The sequence below is a fragment of the Dipteris shenzhenensis genome, chromosome 16 (genome assembly GCF_047967505.1).
Source record: "Dipteris shenzhenensis isolate YYH24624 ecotype China chromosome 16, Dip_SZ_1.0, whole genome shotgun sequence".
In the NCBI taxonomy this organism is placed as follows: domain Eukaryota; kingdom Viridiplantae; phylum Streptophyta; class Polypodiopsida; order Gleicheniales; family Dipteridaceae; genus Dipteris; species Dipteris shenzhenensis.
This window is the reverse complement of record NC_141611.1, coordinates 30,743,614-30,768,332: the sequence shown is the minus strand read 5'-3', so window position 1 is coordinate 30,768,332 and position 24,719 is coordinate 30,743,614. Positions and strand designations below refer to the sequence as shown.

Sequence of the window (24,719 nt, the reverse complement as noted above, 5' to 3'; positions counted from 1 at the left end):
CATGCATAGATCAAGAATAAAGTCAACATTAGGCATAAATATCACACATACAATGGAAGTATCTCCAGCTAAAGCAACTAATAGGTAGTGGCCTACTTAGGTGCTATTAGAATGTTTGTGCCATTTGTTGCTAGAGCATGTGTAAGGACTTCCCTACCTTCATCAAGGCCAAAGGAGGATCAATCAAAAAATCAAGTCTCTGAGCCCATCAACATGAAAGAGGATGTAAACCCAAAGTCAAACCAAACAGTTGACTGGTGATAAGAACAAACTTAAGAGCCTAGTGAAAGGCTAACAAAGATCCTAACACATGCCAAAAAACCAAAAAGGCCTTTAAACCATAGAAAGATAATGATAACCAAAACTTCTATAAACAAAAATACGACGCCGGTGATGATATGCTGAAGAATCCGAATCGAGTCACGAAGAGGTCGCAAGCCTAAGCAGAGGGGTCTGTAGCGGCCAAAGACACTCCTTGGAAACTCTACCAAGTAACAAGGCTTCTTGGGGAGAAAATGGTGACGTGACACATGAAGGCAGCAGTTGTCCTCAGAATAGTCAAGGCAGAAGAACAGTGCTCTAGTTAGCAATCAGCGTGCAAAGCTCAAGAATTTCACCACTCAAAAATAGTATCATTAGCCTTCACAAATGCACTTCTTCATTTAACATTTTTTAATCAGCTCTCCACTGCACAAGAGTAAGTCGGCCAAGAGAGTGAAACAAAACAAGCAAATGGCAGTGCTGAGTCAACCAGGCAGAAAATAGCAAGACTCTGCTGGCTATAAGCTCTCTGGAATTTGCAGCTCCAGTCCCATACTAAGACCATCAGATGCTATTGGAAATAGTGACTAGGCGTACAAGATGTAGCCAAGAGCACAAACCTTAAATCAGTGTTCTGAACTTCTGGCACATGGCAACGAGAAATGTAGAGAGAACTCTCTAGAAAACTCCAATAGTAGATGTTACTAAGCATGAGAAGCCTTCCCAATGGTTACTAGGCGTACAAGATGTAGCCAAGAGCACAAACCTTAAATCAGTGTTCTGATCTTCTGGCATATGGCAACAAGAAATGTAGAGAGAACTCTCTAGAAAACTCGTTAAGGAACTGCAATAGTAGTTGTTACTAAGCATGAGAGGCCTTCCAATAGGCCCATCGCTCCTAGTGATGAACCACCCATGGCGAAAATGACAAACAGCAGATGATCAATCAGGAGTAGGCATTCCATAGATGGCAGCTTCAGGACAGAATGTGCAGATATTACTCCTCCATGTTACGTGTTTCGGGGTGAGCGACGTGGCAGCGCAGTTCAAAAAGACAACAGCAGGTCATCATAATAATTAACTTAGTGGCTGTCGAATGGCAGAGAGAGGAGTGACAAACCATATTTCAAAGCTCAAGCAAATGATGGCAGGCAGGTTTAGTTATAGATGTGCACTGATCCTCCATGAAAGTGGCAAAGCAGAAATAGGCGTGAAGACTAGAGGCTGCACGTGGAAGCTCTTCTAAACATAGATGACGTGACGATGGGCAGGAAAGTCCTGCTCTGATGCCATGTTAGAATACATGGTGTGGGAGAGAGCCAAGGAGGATCACATGACGGGATACAAGATTGAGGCACAAATGATGTGATGGATTGATTAATCACCAAGTGCAATGGGGGCCTCACTTATAGGATGGGGCAGCCTTCTCATCCACACACTAACACCTCATAGATATCTAATTTAAGACTTGTCCACTTGGACAAAGTGGTCCACTTGCACAAGGACTCTTCACACCCACAAGACTCTAGAACACTCATTCATAGGCTTTGATACCCAAAACTTTGAATAGGTTGCACTTCATTATGTTCCTCTAGGACTTCACATCAAAGAAACCCCATCTTGGGCCTTGATCTTTATAGCAAGCCAGAAATAATAATTGGCAGCAATCAGTGCAATAGCTAGTGCCAAGCCGCAAGAGGACAATGATAATCCTCAATATTGCTCTTTGAGAATATATTCACACCAACACTTACAAAGCTTGACTCTAGAAATGCTTGCAAGAAGCTTCGACAAGCTTAAAGACATTTTCTAGCCCATTTACAAAGCTAACAACACCTGTGTCATTGAATATGAAAGCTACTTGGACCTTGAGACAGATATTGAAGTTCCATAGCGTGTACGAAATGCTTGCAAGCAGCTCCGGTGAGCTTGAAGGCATTTTATAACCCATTTTACAAAGCTGACAACACCTGTGTTATCGAGCACAAAAGCTACCTCGACCTTGAGACAGCTAATGACCTTCAATAACATGTACAAAAACAAATCCCCGACTCTTCAAATACATCCTGGAATTTTGATTTCACATACAATATTTATATAAGATCTGGGACAATCAGAGAGTAAGTGTGAGCAGTGGCAAATTACAATGAGCTTTGCACATAAAATCTTGACACTCTACACTCACATTTATTTTGTTTTTCTATGAACAAAGCTAATATGAATGAACAGTACAAACATCTAAGAATATTGAATCTAGAGAGTAAATTCAATCGAATAATGTTTAAGCACTGTTGATAATTTCTCCTAACCAAGATCGTCCTGCAACTTGGAGCGTGATATTGGACATGATGAAAACATGGAGTATCATTGGGTGATACCTTAAAATGTTCAAAACGGGGATAAGAGGACACCAAACGAAGACTCGGCAGCTGTCAAAAAGCTGCAAGTACAACTGGCACTGGTATCCATCTCAACCTTACTATACTCTGCTAATTATTCACTCGATACATCACACCTGGAGCTTTCTTGGAGAGTCTGCTTTAATACAGCTGTAATATTCTCATTTCATCCCGGATTCAAAGACATGAACAGAAGTTGACCAACTGCCTCCAATATTTGAGGAAGTTGTCAAAGCATGTTCTTAACAAACTAGAGGCCATGGTCAATAAAATATTCTTTTGCATAATGTTTTCATCAAGAAACTAGAGTTGTGGAATGCAGAGGTGAATGATCAAATCAGTAATAAGCAAGACTCACCTCACATGCATTTCCAGGGAAAGCAGAAATATAATCTTCTGTTTTGCCAGCTTGCAACAAAAATGTGAATTCATATGTTGCGTAGAGAACTGTGGCAATCCAGCTCTCCTCTTTGGTCATTAATGGATGGAACTTGCCACTGGTGGCATGGCATTATAAGTTGTACAAGAAAAAAGGTTCCCCAAACCTGAGACCAAAGTTGTCTTCAAGGTGTGTGAAATGACTCAACTCTTCGGAGAGGAATTTCTTCTTTTGAAAACTCACCATCTTCTGGCCACTTGGCTGCTACAAAACGGGAGGAATGGGATGGAGCCAATGCCGTGTAAACATCTGATAAAACAAAGATACAGAACAATAAAAATTAATTTAAAATATCCAATGATAGAATCACTTGGAAAAATAACTTTCCAGTGAAATTAGTAACTTCCAAAAAAGATTAATTTGGCAAAAGAGCAAGGGCCAAAAGTGCTGCCACGGACTTAGTCCAGAAGTAATGTTATCACCCATATCCTTTGTTGTATGCAGTAAGAATGTGCCTGATAGGATGGTAATGAAACCACAAATTTCTGTTATTATTTGCGAAGGGTCTTGTCGATCCCAATCCTGTAAGTCATGCCACTCTTTCATAAGAAAGGAAACAAGGTTGACAAAAATTCCTATAAATGCATGTGTTTTAATAATTTAGACCGGTACTCAAGTAAAGAGTGGAAAAAAGATAGACCTTAAACATGATGATACTTGCTACTATTGTCAGGGAAGTAAACATCACATAGTAAATTGGCGATACAACAGCTGTGTTGAAGGTATCAAGAGCCTGTAACAAGGATCCCCTTAATCCAATTATTTAAAGCAATCACTGGACTTCAATTAAAAGAATCCAGAGAATAAGTGAGGACAGATAACTGAGTTAGTAGCTCCTAATTGGAATTTTCCACTCACCGCTCTGACTAATATAACAACTGATAGATATCCCCACAACCATTTCTATTTCCCAGCCAGGAAAGCTTCAAATAAGCAATGGTAAATTCAAAGGCCTTAGAACTGAGATCCAAAATGAGGAATGAGCTCACCTTATTTAAATAGTTCATTTGCGTCAGAATACAAGTGACTACTACAACAACGAATACCCATGTTTGAGGATAAATAAGCTGATTCATCCCTTGGAACGTCAGTTTCAGGGCAATACCCAGGGCTTTGACGCTCATCACCTACATTGAAAACACAGACCAAGTCACAAATTTGCATTTACTCATTTCCTAAGGTTAAATACAATTCCTGCATTTCCCACATTAACATTGTTTTACACAAATTTGAAATTAAGAGCAAGGGTAAAATGATGCACTTGAATCGGAAGGTCGGAGTAAATAGAAATTTCATACCCAAAAAAAAGCATATGGTCTGGTTACAATAAAGTAGAATAAACCAATAAATGTGTTTCAAGTTCCAAAATTCCAGCTAGTCCAGCAAATTGGAAGGACAAAAAACTCATACCCAAGGCAAGCAAACAAGCTACTCATATTAGGTCCTCCTGCTTCACTGTTAAGATTTTTGTTGCCAAGACAGCATGCACAGAGAGAGAGAGAGAGAGAGAGAGAGAGAGAGAGAGAGGCGTCTCTAGAGGGCAGGGGCAACCAAAAATTTAACAGCTCAGGGGTTGTGAAGCATATATTTATTTATTCATTCTGGACTTCGACTTTTAATCTTCTCTCCATTGTTCACACTGTAATTCTTATCCTAGCAACTTTCTTCTCTCCTGCTCCCTTTACTGTTCAACCTGAATTATTAGATAAGGTGAGGATGTGAGAGTGCAGCGGAAACTGAACAAAAGAGACAGCACACACACGACAAGAACTGAAGTGCAAAATGGAGAGAGAGAGAGAAAGAGAGAGAGCAAGGGAACCCAGGGAAAAGCCCTCAACTGCTTGGTAAAAACCTCCACACAATGAGATGCATTACACAGGTGGAAGGGGGAGGCCTATAAATAGCCTCACTCCCCTCCAGTCGGTCTGCACTAATGGGCCGCGACCAGGCTGCAATAAGGGGGCCGACCAGCAGGTCAGTCCACCCCTACCCTCCAGTAGGCTACTGGGCCTGGTAACCCGACCAGGCAGGTCGGGTCTCCTGCCCAAGTGGTCCTGAATGGGCCCCCTGCCTAGCTCACACTAGGCGATGCCTAGGGCCAGTAATAGAGGCAGCAAACAGGCCCCCATGGCTCCGAATCAGACCTGACCTGTGCCGCCACACAGGTCTTCTCTCCTTCTGGCACAGGCGCAACAGCCTGGCGCAGCCTCCAGACAGCCAGATCTGCCCTGAAGGTGGCTGGATCATCCACAAGACCCTAGCAGAGACACCTGCCCAGGTACACAACCAAGCCCCCTCCTACTCTATCCTCACAAGAGGCAAGCACACACACAACAAACTTACAAAGGCCCTCACTCCTACCGTACACATGATACATCAGGAGATGCTAAACTCCAACAATGATTACACGTGCGGTAAGGCTTGAGCGTTCCTTCTCTGCATCTGACTTCTTATTTCTTCCCTTCTGCTCAGCTGCCAAGGCCTCCGAGCTACTGCACTAGAAAGGGACTCTGAAATCTGTGTCCTCTAGATCGAGCACCATGGGTACCAACTGCTCTCACGTCAATGTATTCACCATCAAAGATGAATAAAATGTGGAGTACTGGGAAGATAAGTGAGACAACTGTTAGGGTTCACCTCCTGTATCATAGAGCGAGGGCCTTGGTTGGGGGTCTGCCCACCCATGTGAGGTAGAGTGAGGGCCACGCTTGTCGGTTTGCCCACCCAGGAGAGGCAAAGAGAGAGAGACAGAGAGAGATGGATGCTGTCCAGCCCATGTCACCTTGGAGGAGGTCTAGTGCAGTCAAGGGGCCTGTTTTGAGCTTGTGCCAGGGCTACCTAGTGCTGCCACTAGGCTGCCATCATGGCACCTAGGAGGCGCCTTGGCTAGGGGCCTTTTATAGCCCCTACCTCTAGTCGGCTGCCCCTACTCCTCTAGTCGGCTATCCAGGCTGGGGGGGAGAGCCTGTATATAGGCCCCCTGCCCTCATTGTTTTTCATCGCTCAGAGCACACTTGTGCAGTCACCAGCAGAGGGTTTTTCTCCAGCAATTGAGGAGGTTTTACCCAAGATCATGTGGTCTCTCTCTTGTTTTCTGGTTCTCTCTTGTGAGTGCTTGCTGTTTTCTTTCCATCGTTGCTCTGCATCACTGCGTTTCTCACATGGTATCAGAGCCTAAGGTTCGCTAAAAGACCTGAGCTATGGAAAGGCGATTCTGCGAGCTTGGGAAGCTATTCGTGGTGGAAGGTACGGGCTGCTGTTGATATACAAAGAAGGATAGCTACTTTCAAGGGTGTTTTCAGATCGAAGGAAAAAAGAACTTCCTTCAACCTCCGAGCAAACGGCCTTCCCACAAGCTTACCCCCAAACCTCTTCAGCCTTCTCTCCTTCCTTCTTTCTTCCTTCATTGCTCTTCCTCTATCCCCTTCCCGATCTTCCCCGTCTCTCTCACTTTTATCCCATGGCTTCTCTACAAGAATTGTCAGAAAACAAGGTGAAGATTCATGTTTTATCCACGTTTCCTGTTGACCGACAACTGGACGGGATCAACTATGGCGTGTGGCGTGTTATGATGGAGTCAGATTTCATATTGATAGGTGTCGCAGGCGAGATCCCCTTGATGAAAGTTTGGGCATTCTGAATCTTTGGCATATTCTCGCTTCAGGGAATGGTGTGCCTTAGTTGAGAATGAATCTAACTTTCATGTAAAAGCCCTTCGGTCGGACAAAGGTGGTGAATTATGTTCTAATCCATTTGAGGAGTTTTGTGTAACGAAAGGCATCTAGCGGGAGTTTGCCAACACCGGCATGGCTTCTGAAGCAAGCACTGTTGAACGCAAGAATCGTACCATGGTAGAGATGTCTCAGTCCATGCTTACTCATCGGGAAGTGTCTCGGTTCCTTTGGGCTGAAGCTACTGCCACGGCAGTTCATATCTTGAATCGCTCTCCGACGTCTGCTGTCCCCAAGGTCACTCCTTTTAAAGCGTATTTCAGCAAGAAGCCTGATGTTTCCTATTTCTGCATATTTGGATGTGATGCCTTTGTCCACATTCCCAAGAAGCAGAGGCGGAAGTTAGATGTAAAGTCCACTCAAACGATCTTTCTCGGATATAATTCCCAATCTACAAGTTATCGACTATATGACCCTTCCAAGAAGGAGATTATTCTCAGCAGGAATGTTATTTTTTATGAGCAGCTCCATCTTCCGTCATTTGTCATACCCCACCCCCTCTTCCCGCACCTGAGGATGATGATAGTGGAACCCACAGATAGCCCCGACAGTCATTCACAGCGACAATCAAAGTTGTATTGATCTTGCCCAGAATCCTATGTTTCATGCTTGCACCAAGCATATTGAGATTCAGTACCACTATGTTCGGGAGAAGGTTCTTAATGACGTAATCTAGCTGACATATTGCAAGACGGAGGACAACAAGGCGGGCCTCTTCACCAAGCCCCTAGCGTAGCATCTACTTTGCAATCATTCCAGCTCTCTCCGGATGATTCATCATCCATGAGCTGAGAGGGGGTGTTAGAGTTCACCTCCTATATCCTTTTATGGCCTCTAGCTCTAGTTGGTTGCCCCTACCAGCCTAGTCGTCTGCCCCTACTCCTCTAGTCGGCTATCCAAGGCTGGGGGGGAGCCCCTACCACTATGTTCGGGAGAAGGTTCTTAATGATGTAATCCAGTTGACATATTGCAAGACGGAGGACAACAAGGCAGACCTCTTCACCAAGCCCCTGGCATAGCAGCTACTTTGCAATCATTCCAGCTCTCTCCAGATGATTCATGATCCATGAGCTGAGAGGGGGTGTTAGAGTTCATCTCCTATATCCTTTTATGGCCCCCAGCTCTAGTCGGCTGCCCCTACTCCTCTAGTCGGCTATCCAGGGCTGGGGGGGAGCCTATATATAGGGCCCCCTCCCCTCATTGTTTTTCATCTCTCCGAGTACACTTGTGCAGTCACCTTTCTGCAACAGTTGAGGAGGTTTTCCCCGAGATCATGTGCAGTCTCTCTTGTTTTCTGGTTCTCTCTTGTGAGTGCTTGCTGTTTTCTTTCCATCGTTGCTCCGCAAAGCTGCATTTCTCACAACAACATCATAATAGTCCTGTTCTTAGAAGATATCTCCTTCCCTCCCTGAAGAATCTCTTGTTGAAGCTCGTGGAGCTTTTTTATGTGCTCCCTCATTGGTGATGACTTCTCATGGTATCCAACACTCTCCTCTGAACTTCTAGAGACACTCTCTTCATGGGAGAAGTTCTGTTGTACAAGAAGCCTAGTGCTCCCATATACCTTTGGCTACTGTCATGTGCTTCATAACTTGAGGAGTACACCTCATCACCTCATGAAAATAAAGAGAGCAAAGCCATGCTCACAACCTTTTCTTGCTCCAGATCCCTACGTTTGCTGCAAGGGGATCAAGCCTAGTGTGCGGAGGCGTGGACTATTTGGGTGTCCAACAAGGGGTGAGGTGTTGGGAGGGAGTTTTCAGAGTTTTCAATGGGACTGAAAGTACCTAGGTACCAGCAGCCCAAAACTCCACGCAGTTTGCTAGCTCTACATGCCCTCCACGTCTCTGGTCCTCAGACAACCTTTTGGCTCTAAACCCATGTATGAGTGCAGCGGAAACTGAACAAAAAAAAGAGCACAAGAACTAAACTGCAAAAGGAAGGGGGGGGGGAGAGAGAGAGAGAGAGAGAGAGAGAGAGAGAGATTTTATTAGAGTCTTCGGAAGATCAATGGGTCTCTGAGACTGAAAGAAAACTTGATACAAATCACAGTAAGGGTAGAGCTACTCAAATGAGCATCATCACCCGTGCTGAATCCTAAGTCTGATCATACATAATCACATACATCTAAGTGTGACAATGAAAAGAAAAAAGACTGGAGCGGAGCGGAATCCTCCGTATGTCACGTCGCTCTGGCTGGTGCATAGCCGAACGCTAGCGTATGCATATTGTGCGACTGTCAGGAGGTTGAGTCGGAGGAGCATTTTATTTTCAGGTGCCCAATGTACTACAAGATCCGAGGTCGCTACCACTATCTCTTCAAAGACGGCTCTGGGTCCTTTCTAGATTCCTCGCCTACCCACATCAGAGATGTCTCGCGGCCTTCATTCAGGAGGGGGTCCGACACAGAGAGTACTTACTGAGGCGACGGGGCTTGGCCACACCATCAGACACCTCTCAGAGTAGGATCACAGAGTTCTTCCCATCGAGTGACATTGATCGTCGAGTCTCTAGCCGCAGATGTGACAGAGTCCCTGACCCAACGATCATAGCACGACACACGAAACATCGAGGGGACACACAGATCACTCTAGGGGACCTCTCGTCATTGTTTAGACCCGGGATACGTCCCACGGGAGTCACGGTGGCTTTGGTCTTGCGTTGAGCCTCCTCCAGGAGACCGACATGCACGGCACCCCTTGATGCTCTACCGCTCTCTATGCGAAGGTGGTGTGATGATACCCAAAACTGTCCGATGGAGATTCGAAGTGAGTGAGGCATATGAAGCTCAGTGTACCCCGGTGGTGTGATGAATCCCTCCTCCGAAATACGAAGACAGTAATCTCTGTAGAAACTCAGCTTCACTCAAAGCTCCCTCGCCTCCAACCAAGTCCTAAAGGTGTGTAGCTGCAGGAGATCCTCTCGAATGACCTGGTTGGTGTGTGGCCCAATCGGGATGGTGGGTGGGAGTACCGGAGGAGCATCTAAACTGTACTAAGAAGGAGGTATCCTATCGATGTGAAACCCTAGTGTCACAAACCATCTGTGAGTCCGAGCATACCAGCATCGCTCGTCTCCCTCTGCTGCCAACCTCATTCGGGAGCCAACCATAGCAACCTCTGTCTCCCTGATGTGCAGTCCCCATATGATCTAACCCGATGTAGTGATCTAACCTGGTGTAGATATGTGATGGTCTAAAAGGCTGCATCTAGCTGGAGTGGAGAAGCACCAAACTCGGCCTGAATGATGTGATGTGGTACATATGGTTTCCCCCGGATCATCCGTGAGAGCATGAGGGTCTGCAGGTGCTCCACCCGTGTCCACTCTATCTCAGACATGTCAGGTCTCCAACAAGGGCTGCCATACATACCAGCTGGTCGGACCAAGGAGTCGAAGAGAAGAGCCTTGGTCCGAGGGTCCTGGAAGTGGGAGTGGAAGCACTATCTCTCTAGCCGAGCCAGTGAGGTGTATCCCCTACTCAGTCATCGTGAAGATCAGGCCAGAGAAGATGACCCCCAAGTAAGTGTATGAGGATACGATCTCAACTGGTGACCCACCGAAAGTGAACTTCTTCTGTTGCATGTTTGCTCGAGAGGTGTTAAAGATCATGACCTGGGTCTTGCCAAGGTTGACCTCCAAATCATGGGATAAACAAACAGCCTGCAGTGCATCCAGATGTCGTTGGAGCCTCTCAGGTGTGGACGACAAGAATGCCACGTCATCTACATAAAGAAGAATCCTCATCATGATCCCAACAAGTGAGCAACCGATCCCTCCGAAAGCCCCCATGGAAGTCTCAAGCTCATCGATATAGAGGCCAAACAGGATTGGTGATAAGAGACAACCATGTTTGACCCCTATGGTACTCATGATCTCATCTGTCCAACCTGCGCCTGTCCGAACTCGACCTGAGACTCTCATAAAGTGCCATGACTGCCCAGATGATCTCCTAATCAAATCCCAGTACCTGTAGACGTGTGATGAGACGAGCTCGAGGTACTGTGTCAAAGGCTTTGCAAAAATCCACAAAGCAGCGATATACTCTCCCCTTCCGTGATCTGGCCTCCTCAATGACACTCTTGAGTGTGAGTATGTGATCCATAGTCCCATGGTCTCGCCTGAGACTGGCCTGACCCTTTGCTCTAAGCCCTCTCATCTCTGCGAACAGGCTGACCGATGCATCTAATACTGCTGCATAGATCTTCGACATCACATGTCCAATCATGATAGTCCTGTAGTTACTCGGGTCCATGGGATCCCCTACCTTGTGGATGGGGGTGATGGTGTTGAGTGTCCAAGTGCGAGGGAAGCCAAGGCAAACAACATCATTGAATAGCTTTGCTAGGATCGGGGCTAACGTGTCGATCCCATATGCGATAAACTCAGTGCATAGCACCTCGTGATCCTTAGCTCAGCCATTGTGCAGTTTCAATGTTGCGTCCTTGACTCTCCCTCTGGTGAACAACGTGCAAGTGGTGGCGCGAGGTGTGTGTGAGATCTGGAGTAGGCTGGTGTGGGACATCATAAAGATGGTGTGCATACGTGTGCCAAACTCTCGTGTCGGTGAGGGGTGATGGAGACCTATACTCAAGGAATCTCCGCCAAAATTCCTTAGAGTTGTTGCTGTACAAGATGTTCAGCAGCAGCTCCTCATTTCGACGAAGAAATGTCTGCTTCTTTCGACGTATGAGACATCGGTACTTGCGTATCGTGTCTAGTGTGTTCAAGAGGTGACATCTGGTTTCAAGTCGGAGTTGCCGGCGATAAGCCTTGCACTCCGCATCGTACCAATTGTTGCAGGGTATAGAACCAAGAGGTGGTGGTCTAGTGGACCGTGTGGTGTGGGAAAAGATTTGGAGGACAGCCTCGTTGAGTGTGCAACTAATCAAGACAGCACGGTCCTCTATGAGTAGTTTGTGATCGATGTAGGTTAGGAGTCCGTTTAGGCATCCAGAGTAGTAGGTGTCGTGCTTCCTATGTGGTGTGTGTGGTGTGGCTAAGCGTGGGGTGGCAATAGTGAAGAATAGATATGTGTGATCAGCTCCTGGAGGGAGTGGTGCTACAGTGAAGTCGGTGATACATGAGGTGAAGGTAGGGGATCCCATGATATAATCTACTACACTAGTGCCCCACCCGTGTGGAAAGCAAGTAAAACCACCGGAGGAGGACCATAGGTCAAGCCCATTGTAGCTGATGAGATCATGCATCCTGCCCAGATCAAGAAGCGCGTGTCCATATGGTGTCAGTCCGATGAGATCCTAGTCATACCTGCTCCGTCTAGGTCCATGTCTGGTAGCATGATAGAGTCGTCTCAGAAGACCAGGAGTGGTGCCTGGCGCGTGCTCGTCCTGGCGTTGGAGTCCCCAACAAGGAGAACCTCCCCGCAGGCTGAAAGGTCGGGGATATCCTGATGTAAGGGTGCATATGGCGATGTCTCACCCTCCTCTCGTGCCACTCTGGCGAAGTGGGATGTGTTTGGCGGAAAGTAGCATATTGCTATGAAAAGGTCACGACTGGCTGTGCGTTGGATCCGGATCCACATGAATCGGGAGTGTGCGTCCTTCCTCTCAATGGAGATGGTTCCAGCGAGGGAAGACCTGTACAATACTGCGACCCCGCCTGATCCTCGAACTCCTCATGTATCCCTCATCTCATCCCTGAAGGCTGATTCCCATGTGTAGCCACTGACTATCGGTAGTGGACGCTCTAGGCTCTGGTGTGTCTCCGTGTAAAACACTATGTCTCATCCTGTGTAAGATTTTGAGAAGTTCCCTGGGTCTGACCATAAGGTACCATTACAGTTCCAAAGGCGAGGGTCTCGGAAACCTAAGTCTCATAGGCCCTGTACAGGTGGGAGCCCGACGGGTGCCGATCAACCTACTATCTCGGACCACGGCCCATTTTCCCTCCTTGCAGGCAACATCACGCTGCTAGAGAAGAACTCGCCGCTCTTCAATCTGTAGTGGTGTCAAATCCTCATCCATGGACAAGGTGGGATGCTCTCGTAGAGCGGCTCGACGTCGGAGTGTCGCTAGTTCAGCACGTGAATCTCTAAAGCGAATGACTAGGGACTGCTCTCGATTGCGGTCTCTCCCAACACGCTAAGCTCCCTCTATGCCATGGTCGGGGACCCCCATGGTGGTGGTCACAAAGGTAATCGCCTCCTCCATGGGCGTCGTAGTGGTGCTAGTACTGTCTCGCGTGATCCCTCGTATCCGGCATGTGAATCTCTGAAGCGAATGACTAGGGACTACTCTCGATTGCGGTCTCTCCCAACACGCCATGCTCCCTCTATGCCATGGTCGGGGACCCCCATGGTGGTGGTCACAAAGGTCATCGCCTCCTCCATGGGAGTCGTAGTGGTGCTAGTACTATCTCGCGTGATCCCTCGTATCCGGATGTTGAGGGCCTTCGAAGCCCTCTGCTGCTCCTCCTGTATGGCGACTGAAACGGTTGCCTTCGCGGGCTCCTGTTTCGCCACATCTACCCACCTAGTCGTCTCTGCTATAGCCGACTGTATCGTGGCTATCTGTGCCTCCATCTCTGTGACGGGGGTCCCTCCAAGCGTAGCTCTCAGGGTCTCGAGCTCCTCTCGAAGCTGTGTGATGTCGTGTCTGAGCCCCTGGATAAGGGTGTCCTGTTCGTGTATAACGCGGGTCTGCTCCTGGGTGTATCAGGCCTGCTCCACAGTGTATCGGACCTGCTCCTGAGTGTAATGTGTCAGCTCTGCTTGGCGGGCCCGAATGTTGTGTATCTCAGCCAATAGGGAGTCCCAAGCATCTGGTGGGGGCCTAAGATATCCTGGTCCAAGTGGGAACTAGATCTTGAGAGGGATTGGAATGAAGATGGGCTGCTAAGGTCGTACTGAGGGTGGGGACAGCGTGATCTGGACAGGGGAGTGGTATGTAGGAGTAGCGAGGCCAGACGAGGTGATCAATGGTGGCTGACTGAGAGGTAGAGGGGATACCAGGAAAAAGTATTGTGGAGCCGTCGCTGGTGGGGCTAGTGATGGGCTACTTGAGAGGAGACCTCTGATGATGATGCAAGAGAGGGGGAGAGAGGTGGCGTAGATGATGAGGCGGATGATGGTGGTGAAATAGTGGTGGTAACCATAGAGATCGAGGATGTGGTGAGCGGCATGGGCTTCGGGTGGACCCCTTTCTTCTGAGCCGCGGTGCTGTCCACTATCAAACCGCTCCAGTTACTGCGTTTGTTGAAGTCCTCCAGGCTGAGTTGCTTTTGTGTTTTCCCCTTGTCACCGTTCCCCTTTCCCATCTCCTCGCGTATGTAAACTTGGACCGAAGGGTCTACCGCCTAGTCCCCTGTCCTCATCCCCCTTTGCCATTCATTATGGGGGAGGCAGCACTGGGCAAAGGAGGGGTTGCAGGAGGGCGGAGCTGCAGGAGGAGGGGGCAAAACAAGAGCAGTGCGGGAGGGGCAGCAAGATGGCAGGGCGGAGGGGCAGCGAGGGACAGCAAAGTAGCAGGGCGGAGGGGCAGCGAGGGACAGCAATGAGGGGCGGAGGGGCAGCGAGGGAGGCGAGGTAGCAGAGCGGGAGGGGGAGAGGGCGGACACGCAAGGCGGACAGGCGAGGAGCAAGGCGGAGCGGAGAGGCTAGCGGGAGAGGGTGCAGGGCGGAGAGGCAGGGCGAAGAGGCGAGGGGCACGGCGGAGAGGCGGAGGGGCAAGGCAGAGAGGCAGAGGGGCTACGGGAGAGGCTAGCAGGAGGGAGCGGAGAGGCTACGGGAGGGGGCGGAGAGGCTAGCGGGAGGGAGCGGAGAGACTAGTGGGAGGGAGAGGCTAGCGGGGGGGCAAGAGAGAGAGAGAGAGAGAGAGAGAGAGAGAGAGAGAGAGAGAGAGAGAGCAAGGGATCTTGGGGAAAAGCCCTCAACTGCTGGGCAAAACCTCCACACATGAGATGGGGGGACCTCACCCTCTAGTCGGCCTGCAATAATGGGCCGACCAGGCTGCCATAAGGGGGCCACCTCTACCCTCAAGTAGGCTACTAGGCCTAGTAACCGGACCAAGCAGGTTGAGTCTCCTAGCTTGAGTGGCCCCCCTTCACTCCTACTGTACACATGATACATCAGAAGGTGCTAAACTCCAACAAAGAAATCCACCTTAATTATATGAAAAGTAGGACATGTACAATATGCACTCAAAGACAACCATGAAGGAGACCAACTAGCTGATTTGGCGGCACAAGGCCAATTTTAAGGTCTAGGACCAAATGACACCAATAAGACTAAAATATCGTCATTTGCCATGTGGTCGCCTCGCGGCTTGGAGGCCAGGTCGTGTTAGGAAACTTAGACAGTACAGGGAGTTGTGAAGCTTGCGGAGATCAGATCGAGCAATTTCATAGTAGTAGATGGAGTTGTAGGCAGATGGGGTTGCTCCCAAATTCTTGTCAAGTTGCTTGAAGTGTGTGTTGTGAAATGTATTCATGCTATCTACATGCCATTTCCAAGTTTTGGTGACAACTATCTGAACCCAAAAATAAAGATTTGCGGCAATATGGTGGCAAGGATGTTATGGAAGAAGCAAGGCTCAACCCCGAGGTTGGATGGACTACACAAGGACGGTGGTGACCTTTGAATATCTAGTGGCGGACAGTGTTGGAGGTAATGGCCTTCACCCTCGCATACACAGAGTGATCCATGGAAAATAACAAAGAAGTTGGAGTCGTCTGCGGGCTTCTAACACATGTACATGGGGAGGGTGCATCCCATAAGCACTTGCCCCTAGGAGAACCTTGGATATAAAGCGCTCTTCAGCCCTCCACAGTCTATCCCCTCTCGGGACTTTTTGGGGGACTATGGAGCTTTGTGGGCAGCTATGGGACAGGACTAGGGACCCCGCACCCGGCTCACATCTAGGCGCCACATGGTGCGCTCTGCGTGCAAACAGACAGGGACTGAATACTAAAAGATGCCAAGGCACTTTCCATGAACATCAATATGAATGCTCGGAGTTGTGCTTCTGCACATTCAAATAGCGGTGACAATATGAGAGGCCTGAACGATCATGAACGATCTTAAAGGATCTGCTTGAGACCACTTATGCAACAAGGATTCTTATACTCTAGAATCAGTTATTCAAACAAGCCATGAATGAAGGAGAATCTGTTAGCGACCATTTGGTAAGGTAAAGAAAGTCGGTCAAAAGGCGGATACTAGTCAATTAGCCAAGTTCATGGTCAGAAAGCTTCCAAGGAGCTTCAACGGGTTGGTTATGACTTTGATGGCTAGAGAACAATTGAAGCCAATCACATTCCAACCGTTGCCCCTGAAGGAGGCTAGATGCTTTTGTTGCTCTCGACAGAGGCAACGCCAAAGAGCAACCCAAACAAGGGCAAGGGCAAGAAGAAGGCTGACAAGGATTCTTCAGTCAGAAAGCAAGAACAAAAAAAGAGCAAGACTCTTCAATCAAAGAGCAAGAACGAGAAGAGACAAAAGTGCTACTACTATGATCAACTTGAACAATTTCTGTGGGAGTGCAAGAGATGAAGGTAGATAAAAAGATAGAGGAGCAGGTCTTGAGGAAGAGTCAGAACAAAAAAGGGCAGACCTCATGGAAAGGTTGTCCTTCAGGTTTGCCTTTAGCATGACTCACATTAGATATGCAGACCAAGTGTACATCCACATGTACATGTCTAATATTAAGCACTAGTACATGCATCCATGTTTCTTTCGAAGGTGAAATACAGTAAGGGTTGCTCACAATGTGAGTCTTAAGACGGGGCTGTCAACACCAAGAGGGATAACGTTGAGCAATAGTGCATGCATATACCTAGATGATTCCAAGAACATTCCCGAACTCATCCTCTAAAAACACAACATAGTGCAGTTTCAATCTCATGATAGTCACTCACAAGGTTGAAAACCACAAACTCCATCATGCATAGCAAGGACTAGCTACTATGACATCCCCACTGACGTCATCAGCGCCCAACAGTGGGTGTAGACCATAGTATAAAAATATGCTCTCACACATACAAATCCACACATGCACACATACTTGAGCATCCATTTATACAAAGTCTTCGTACTGAGTTTCTATCGGCACGCCGGAGGTGAAGGGCAGACTCAGCCATGACGAAGGCTAGCACTAAAGGAAAAGGCTAATCAAAAGGTAGTCCAAGATCTCTTCATTCGAGCTACAACTGCTTGTGAAGTATAAACGTTTTCATTTTAGTCTCTCCCCAACGAGCATCTAAATCTAAATCTAGCTGATAGGGCAACACACCATTTAAGATAGAAAGAATTATCACAATACCAGCAGGCCGCAGCTTGGACAAAAACTTCACAAGGTGAAATTTGCATGTCCGCTAATACGGCAGAAGCATAGTGCATGCATCCATATTTCTTTCGAAGGTGTACAGTAAGGGTTTCTCACAATGTGAGGCTTAGGACAGGGCTGTCAACACCAAGAGGGATGACAATGAGGTAGGCCACTCTAGGTTGGAGTGTGAGAAGAATGGCAACAATGATTGAAGTATCAATTGTGAGTTACATAGGTGTCTTCAGGTGGATGGACTTTTACCAAAGGTGGATACTTTGACGTGGTACTTGGTGAGCTGCAAGCAAACAGAGATGAGTTATCATTGTAAAGGCATTTGGAGCTTGTCAAGGAGGTGATAGTCACGAACTCCAAGATATTATGAAGCTGATATACACACCCACAGTAAGCAACTCAGAAAAGTAATAAATTAATCTAATGCTGGAGTTCTTGAAAAAAAATTCCAGTCAGATTACCTAAATGAAGACATTGTAATGGCTCAGTATATAGAGTAATGAAAGCCTAGATTCATTTTCACAAACAAATACTGTGCATTTTACAAGTGTGCAGTCACAACGTTCAAAACATGAACTTCCTCATTAATAGCATGGATGCAAGGCTCGAAACCTTAAACTCCATCATGCACAGCATGGAGTAGACACACAACATCTACATTATAGCCATCAAAAAGCTCATGCAATCCCTAAAATTGCAACTCGCTAAGCAGAAGAGATACTATATGAGGAGGTTGCAGCAACATACCGAAAGAGAACCCATCAAGGAACAGACACCAATGTATACCATGACATGTGTGTTGCCGTAGCGAGAAACAAAATGAAAAATGAGGACCAGAGCCAGTGCTACAACCGAAACTGAATACAGCAAGAAAGCTGTGAAAAATCCAAGACAATCTGTGAGAAAGTCTTCATATGTTAAAATATAGAGAAAATCCTACCTTAGATCAAAAGACATATCTATTGTGGGCAAAAAATGACAGTCAGAACTCTTTCACAAATAATAAATTTCAATCCCCATGAGCTTCTTTTCTTCTGTGCAGGGAAATAACCAGGTTTACAAGAAACCCACCAGGTTCTGTAGCAAGTGTCCAAACTTCCTTCACAGACACTATCTCACGCTCTGGAGGAGCATGAAGGACGATGGAAGTTGAGCCAACCACACAAAGAATGCAGCCTAGTATCCCTAGGACATGCAATCTCTCCTTCAGCATCATGTGTGCAAGCACTGCACTGCAAAAGACCAGTCCAAGATGCAAGATTCCATTTTCAAATGTCATATTCTGGTATTTGATGACTGCAAACAAATCTAGCCATATTTTTTCATTTGCAAATAGCTTGGCAACCAAATGAACAATTCTGCTGCACCTGACAATAATGCTGAGGGCTCCGAGGGGAGTGACAAGAATAGCAGGAGCAAATGCATACGCGGCAAAGTTGGCTACCTCCCCAACAATCACTGCAACAATGGGTACCTACATCAACCACTGAATACTCTGCCTTTGATCTAGACAGGAAAGATCCAAAAGCTAGGAGAAAAGGCAAGTTATAAATGCATACTAGTAATCATGCCTGCCCACCAGAGAGGTTCATACAAGTAAGAGTAGCCTCCCATTCCTGCCACAAAAATTTACAAAACATTAATCAAGCATTGTGAGAATGCCCCAAAAAAAAGGAGAAATGCTTTAGCACCAAAACACTGTACACCCACTACCCGTAACAGCAACATTTTTTTCAACGAGGAAAACATTCTAGAGAAGGAATTACCTATATACCTAGATGAATCCAAGAACATTCCCAAACTCATCCTCTAAAAACACAACATAGTGCAGTTTCAATCTCATGATAGTCACTCACAAGGTTGAAAACCATAAACTCCATCATGCATAGCAGGGACTAGCTACTATGACATCCCCACTGACGTCATCAGCGCCCAACAGTGGGTGTAGACCATAGTATAAAAATATGCTCTCACACATACAAATCCACACACCCACACATACTTGAGCATCCATTTATACAAAGTCTTCGTACTGAGTTTCTGTCGGCACTCCGGAGGTGAAGGGCAGACTCAGCCATAATGAAGGCTAGCACTAAAGGAGAAGGTTAATCAAAAGGTAGTCCAAAATCTCTCCATTCAAGCTACAACTGCTTGTGAAGTCTAAACATTTTAGAAGGAATTACCACCTCATCAATCAATTAAGCCAAAACAAAGTCTAAATCCATGTTCAAGAGCCTAATAAAGCATTCTAGCCCATGGAAAATCAATAGATCAGTGAGTGGATCCCAACAAACACCACAGCACCTTTAATTGCACATTATCTTGGCTTCGTACCCAAGAAAATTATTAGGGCTCAGATACAAATTGAGCTTTCAACAAATTGCCAGCCTAAGCTCTTGCTCTCCTTCAAAGGAATCCTAACTCACCTTTATCCATAATGTTTGAAGATATCATTATCAGTATTCTTTTATCTTAGTCACGTTATCTGGAGGAAGCAAAGCAAAGAACGAGACAGCAACCCAAGCATCTCATGTCCAAAGAAATCTGCTAAGTAATGTTGACATTCAACTTTGACACTTCCCCGCATTATGCTACAAAGAGGACCACCAGATCTGTCATGGGTATCGACAGCTTAGGGGCAACTGCCTAGGCTCGATGCTGAGACAGCAGCAGCCACAGATGTTCCACATAGGCAGACGCAACAGCAGGCAGCCCATGCAAGACTGCCATGGCTAACAACAAGTCAAACCCCACAGATAGCTCAGATGCACATGTGGCAGCCTATTAAAGGCCTCCCACACTCCAATCTAGATAATCAGCCTTAGCAACCATTGGCAGTCTTCATCAGCAACCCCAGCCTAGCATAGGCTCAACAGGAGAATGAGCATAGGAGCAACATACCTGTCTGTTCCAAGACGGCCCAGCCAATGCAAAACTGCCATGTAACTGCATGAGCTGTGTCAGGAAGCCACAAGAGCAGCAGACCTCAGACAAAACAAGCCGGACCCTAGACACATTGGATGCACACGTCTGCCAGCTTGGTCCAGTTCAAAGGCCTCCCATATTCCATTCTAAAAGATAAGCCTTAGCAACCTTTAGCAGTCTTCATCAGCAAAGCCCCCCCCCCGACCCCCCGGACCTAAGGAAATGAATGAGCCTTAGCTCATGTGAGGGGTAAAAGCAGCTTTGGAAAAGGGGGAGAAGATAATAGAAAGTGGGAGGTATAAGGGAGAGGGAGATGCCACAGGGGAGAGGACTAGTGAGCAGGCGAGCGGCTGTAGACAGAAAAGAAAGAAAGATTTGTTAACATCTGTGGAAGGCCTCATGGACCTATGAGACAAAACACACCACAAAGAGTTGAGTATTAGAGAGTCTCTTGGAGTGCATACAGCATCTCCAAGGATATTATAGGCTAGCTATGATCTACTATAAAGATAAACAGCCTGCATTTACATCAGTTTAAGACTGAGTCTTTTCTTTGGGTCCAGATTTGAAGTCTCTGCTTAATGCTTTCCCATCTTTGTAAACAGCCCACTTTCATTCCTTTCAACCTTCTTTCACTATTGGGATGAGCTCCTCTAAGATCCATACTGGTGCCTCTCAGCTTGTTAGTTGGTTTGAGAACCTTGCTCCTTGTCATCTTGTCATTAAAAACTATTTTTGCTTGTGCCCCTCTGGGGCATTGTTTCCTTAATGTGATCAATCTTTTCTTTCGTGCTCCCATCTCTCACAGACCAACCCTCAGGCAGCCGTGCTATAGGCATAACCCAAGCATTGGCAGCCCTAGGGGGGGGGGAGAGAGAGATTAGGATTTGCAGCAAGCACAGACAGTGAGGAAGCAGGAGAGCTGAGTATAGCAGGGAGTGCAGATGTCACATCAAAACAGGAGGTACAATGACTGGGGGGACAACTTACATTGTCCCGTTCACAGTTCCCCTTTAGCCATTTCTATTGCCTAGACAAGCCCTGGCCATTCCTAGCCTCTCTAACCTGGCTCAAATTTGACCTTTATTACAACCATCCACGCTCAGACTAAGTTGATTCTCACATATGTGGCGAACGACCAAGGCTCCCTACTATCATGCATGCCCACCATAAAAAAAGGAAAAGTGCTGAAATGCTTTGCCCTGGACACTGAATCCATCCTGGCAGGATCATCATAAAGAACTCCAAAATAACATAGATCTTCGTTGTCCCACTATGTGCCTTGCTGTCCACTTTGCCCCAGCATCGATCAGTATCCCATATGGCAAGTTTTTATTCGTTGTGTTTGCATTGCATATTTTGCTATGCCATCCTGCCCAAATGCGAGAAACTAAAAATCATCCTCATTATAGTGCTGTATTTGGACTAAGCAATTCAGTAAGTCTATTTGCTTCCTCATAGATCCAAGACTGGTGGTCATATTCTGGAACTGATCCTGTCCATGTCAATGCAAACCATAGTTATACAAGACGAGCACACCATCATACATAATCTCACCATACATCATCTGTTGGAGAAGGTCTGAAGCAACCTTCCAATCTTGTGAGCCATTATTCCAAGCCCTTGGGATACCTGGTTTTTTTTTCAACCTGCGAACTGTCAACTTGTCTTTCAAATCTCTACCAGATAACCGTCCCACGACTTATCTTCTGAAACATGATACATTTGTTCTATGTGTAGCCACATGGTCTAAGAAATATACATCAGCCTTGACAGATATGGCTACTTAAGCTTGGTGCAACGCCGGCAAGGCATCATCAATGTTCCCGTAAAACACTTGGAAGGCACTTGAGTGAGGTGTGAACACAATCATGGAATTCATTATTAGGAACCCAAAGCAGGAAGGGGGCCGTTTGAGTGCTCTTCTCCTAGTTTCCTCCTATAAGTATTTTCGATTGGGTATCAAAGCACATGTAGACTACATACGTGCGTGTGCGCAAGGGCAAGAATAAATGCATTGGGGAACATGCCCAATTTTTTTTCATAAAAGCAAAATGAGCAATGAAATTCTAACCTGTGATACTCACCCTGAGGTAAAAATCAACTCCATCACATAGGATGGACCAGCAGAAGTAGCCAAAGGTGGGAGTAGACCTTTAGACACTAATAGAGGGCCTTGAATACTCTATCACTTTAGGCTAAGGCTAGTGGATAAAAGTATGTGCACTTTGTCTCTAGAAATGCAGCCGAATTACCACCATACACATCACAGAAGGGCAGGTACGACGTGGAGACAATTCACCACGCTTACAATAAAGAGCATGCATGTTTTCACACGGGTGAAGATCTCAAACAAGGAATAATACTAGTATGAGACCTGACTGTCAAACTCTCTAATGCCGGCTCTCAGTTCGCTCAGACCATCAAGACCACCAATCCTGCTTAAACCTACACAAAGACGGAAACTTAAGGAGCCCTTCAGGACCTTTTTGCGAAAAGGTGGGATGAATCAGACAAATCGATACAATTGGAAATCGATACAATTGGATTGCGAAAAGGTGGGATCAATCAGACAAATCGATACAATTGGATTGCCTTCACTCGCATGAGGTTAGACCATATTCACGGGAATGATGAGATGATAGGGTGACAACCATGTCAATAACCGAGGTTTACAATTACGCTAACTTCACGCAACGTATTTACATACTTCTTCCCTTCATGTTCGAACCAATTTAAAACCCCCTTGATTCGGCGCGAGCGCAAACCAGATCTATTGCTTTACGCAAGGCTTGGACTTTAACGAACAGAAATTTACTGCATTAAACGCAACGGCTATCATGGACACAACATACGAACCTGCCCTCAAATTCGAAGCGCCAGCTCGCTTAAGTCCCTTCTTCTTCACGATGAAACTGGCGCCGATAAAAAGGCTCGAAGAAAGAGCAAGAATCAGCCCTTTTACATTATCGGAAGAAATGTACATGAAAGTCGGGCCGCCGGAGGCTTCTGCCATCTGAGGGACGATTGATCGCACCCCTTTTGAAGGCGGAACTAGGCAAGGTGAGATGCTCTACTGCCCATCCAGCCTATGCGCAGCTGATGTTAAGACCAGATTGAACCCTAATGATTGCCAGTAAGATCTTGGTCAGCCCCTATCCGAAGCTTTTGGCTGCTTCTTAGCAGTCATCCAAATGTCTGAAAATTTATACCCCAGATCTCGCGCTTCATTTTGTTCTACCCGACCATAGACAATCCTTTTCGCATGTTGAGAGTCTCCACAGTTTCAGAAACTCCGACGTAGTCTTGCGAAAGCTGTCGGCCAATATCCAAGAATGATAACCAAACCCAGCCGCACGCGAGACATGCACAAGGCAGCTAGATGCCGATTCACTGCAGAGACTGACCGTTCAAAGAGCAGTGGGATCGCAAAAGCAGAAGGAAAAGGAGCTAGGGCTCCAAAGGGGGAAAAGCTTGGAAGATCCGATATTCGAATCGCGCTCAAATTGGGAGAAGGGGCAGGCAGATTCACGGGAGAGAGAGAGGGGGGGCAGCAAGGAGCCAAGGGAAGATGACAAGGAAAGGACGAGGAGGGGACAAATCTTTGGAGAGGAACCCATCAAGCTGGAAGGGAAGACAGTAGTAGGAAGGCTGTGCACAGATAAAGATGAGATCTATGGTAGGCAGAGGCCAGGAAGACGAAAGAGACACAAGGTCCAATATTTTTTTTTTTTTATAAAGGACGGTGGAAGCCGTAAGAGAGAAGATAAACGCGTGGCAGCAAAGGAACTGAGTCAAGGCCTCGACTGTGTGGGATGGTGATGCTTTGAAGCACTTGTGTGTGTGTGTGTGTCTCTCTCTCTCTCTCTCTGTGTCTTCTGCTCTCAGGAAAAAGCTCTCAAAAACTGTCACTTCCGTCTCTCTGCCTGTATTTGTCTCTCTCATGAATCATTCCACAAGAGGTGTTTGGGTAGCTGTCTCTCTGTGTCTTTGATGATCAACCCACAAGATTGTGTGTGTGTGTGTGTGTGTGTGTGTGTGTAGTGTCTGTGACTGGTCTCTCTGTGTCTCTGTTGATCAATCCACAAGATGTGTATGTGTGTCTTGCCTCCCTCTCTCTCTCTCTCTCTCTCTCTCTCTCTCTCTCATAGATCAACCCTGTCTTCTCTCTCTCTTTCTTTCTCTTTCTCTGATGATGAATCAACCCAAGTTGTCTGACTGCATCAGACTTCGCCCAAAGTAGGTCGTGCCTAATCCCAACATCACAACCTCGCGTACCATCTATAGGCGTTCTGTGGAGGGGTGTTTGGTGTGTGTGAGTGTGTGTTAAAAAGAAAAGGAACCCACAGCCCAGTGTGCTCCACCCAGAAGCTCTGTGTGAGTGTGTGTGTGTGTGTCTACGTGTGTGTGAGAGAGAGCTCACAAAAAAACAAAAAGTGTGTGAGAGAGAGAGTGATGAGAGAAGGGCCAAAAAGTCTCAAGATTCCACGTTCCTGATGTCACGCTTACATTGTCTAGACTCTAGCTCTATAATAGAGTTTACAAGTTCTAAGTACCACACGGTACAACATTTCATCCTCCCAGATAAGCGTCTCAAAGTCTCCGTCTAGTCTACTACTAAGGAAGGTTGTTATTGAAGATAGCTCTCTCTCTCTCTCTCTCTCTCTCT

The 24,719-nt window shown here is 46.7% G+C and overlaps 1 protein-coding gene across 1 annotated transcript; it reads right to left on the bottom strand.

The window, feature by feature from the left end:
* Window positions 1–2,498: 2,498 nt before the first annotated feature.
* On the bottom strand, window positions 2,499–24,176 carry LOC147892827 (putative magnesium transporter NIPA4). Its single transcript, XM_087387725.1, has 9 exons — window positions 22,910–24,176; window positions 18,685–18,741; window positions 18,493–18,583; window positions 18,197–18,357; window positions 17,873–18,000; window positions 4,089–4,226; window positions 3,740–3,832; window positions 3,498–3,621; window positions 2,499–3,348 (listed from the first exon to the last, which is right to left on the bottom strand). The coding sequence occupies exons 1-9, from the start codon at window positions 23,064–23,066 to the stop codon at window positions 3,224–3,226; spliced, it is 1,074 nt and encodes a 357-aa protein (XP_087243851.1). The 5' UTR covers window positions 23,067–24,176; the 3' UTR covers window positions 2,499–3,223.
* Between the last annotated feature and the right edge of the window lie 543 nt (window positions 24,177–24,719).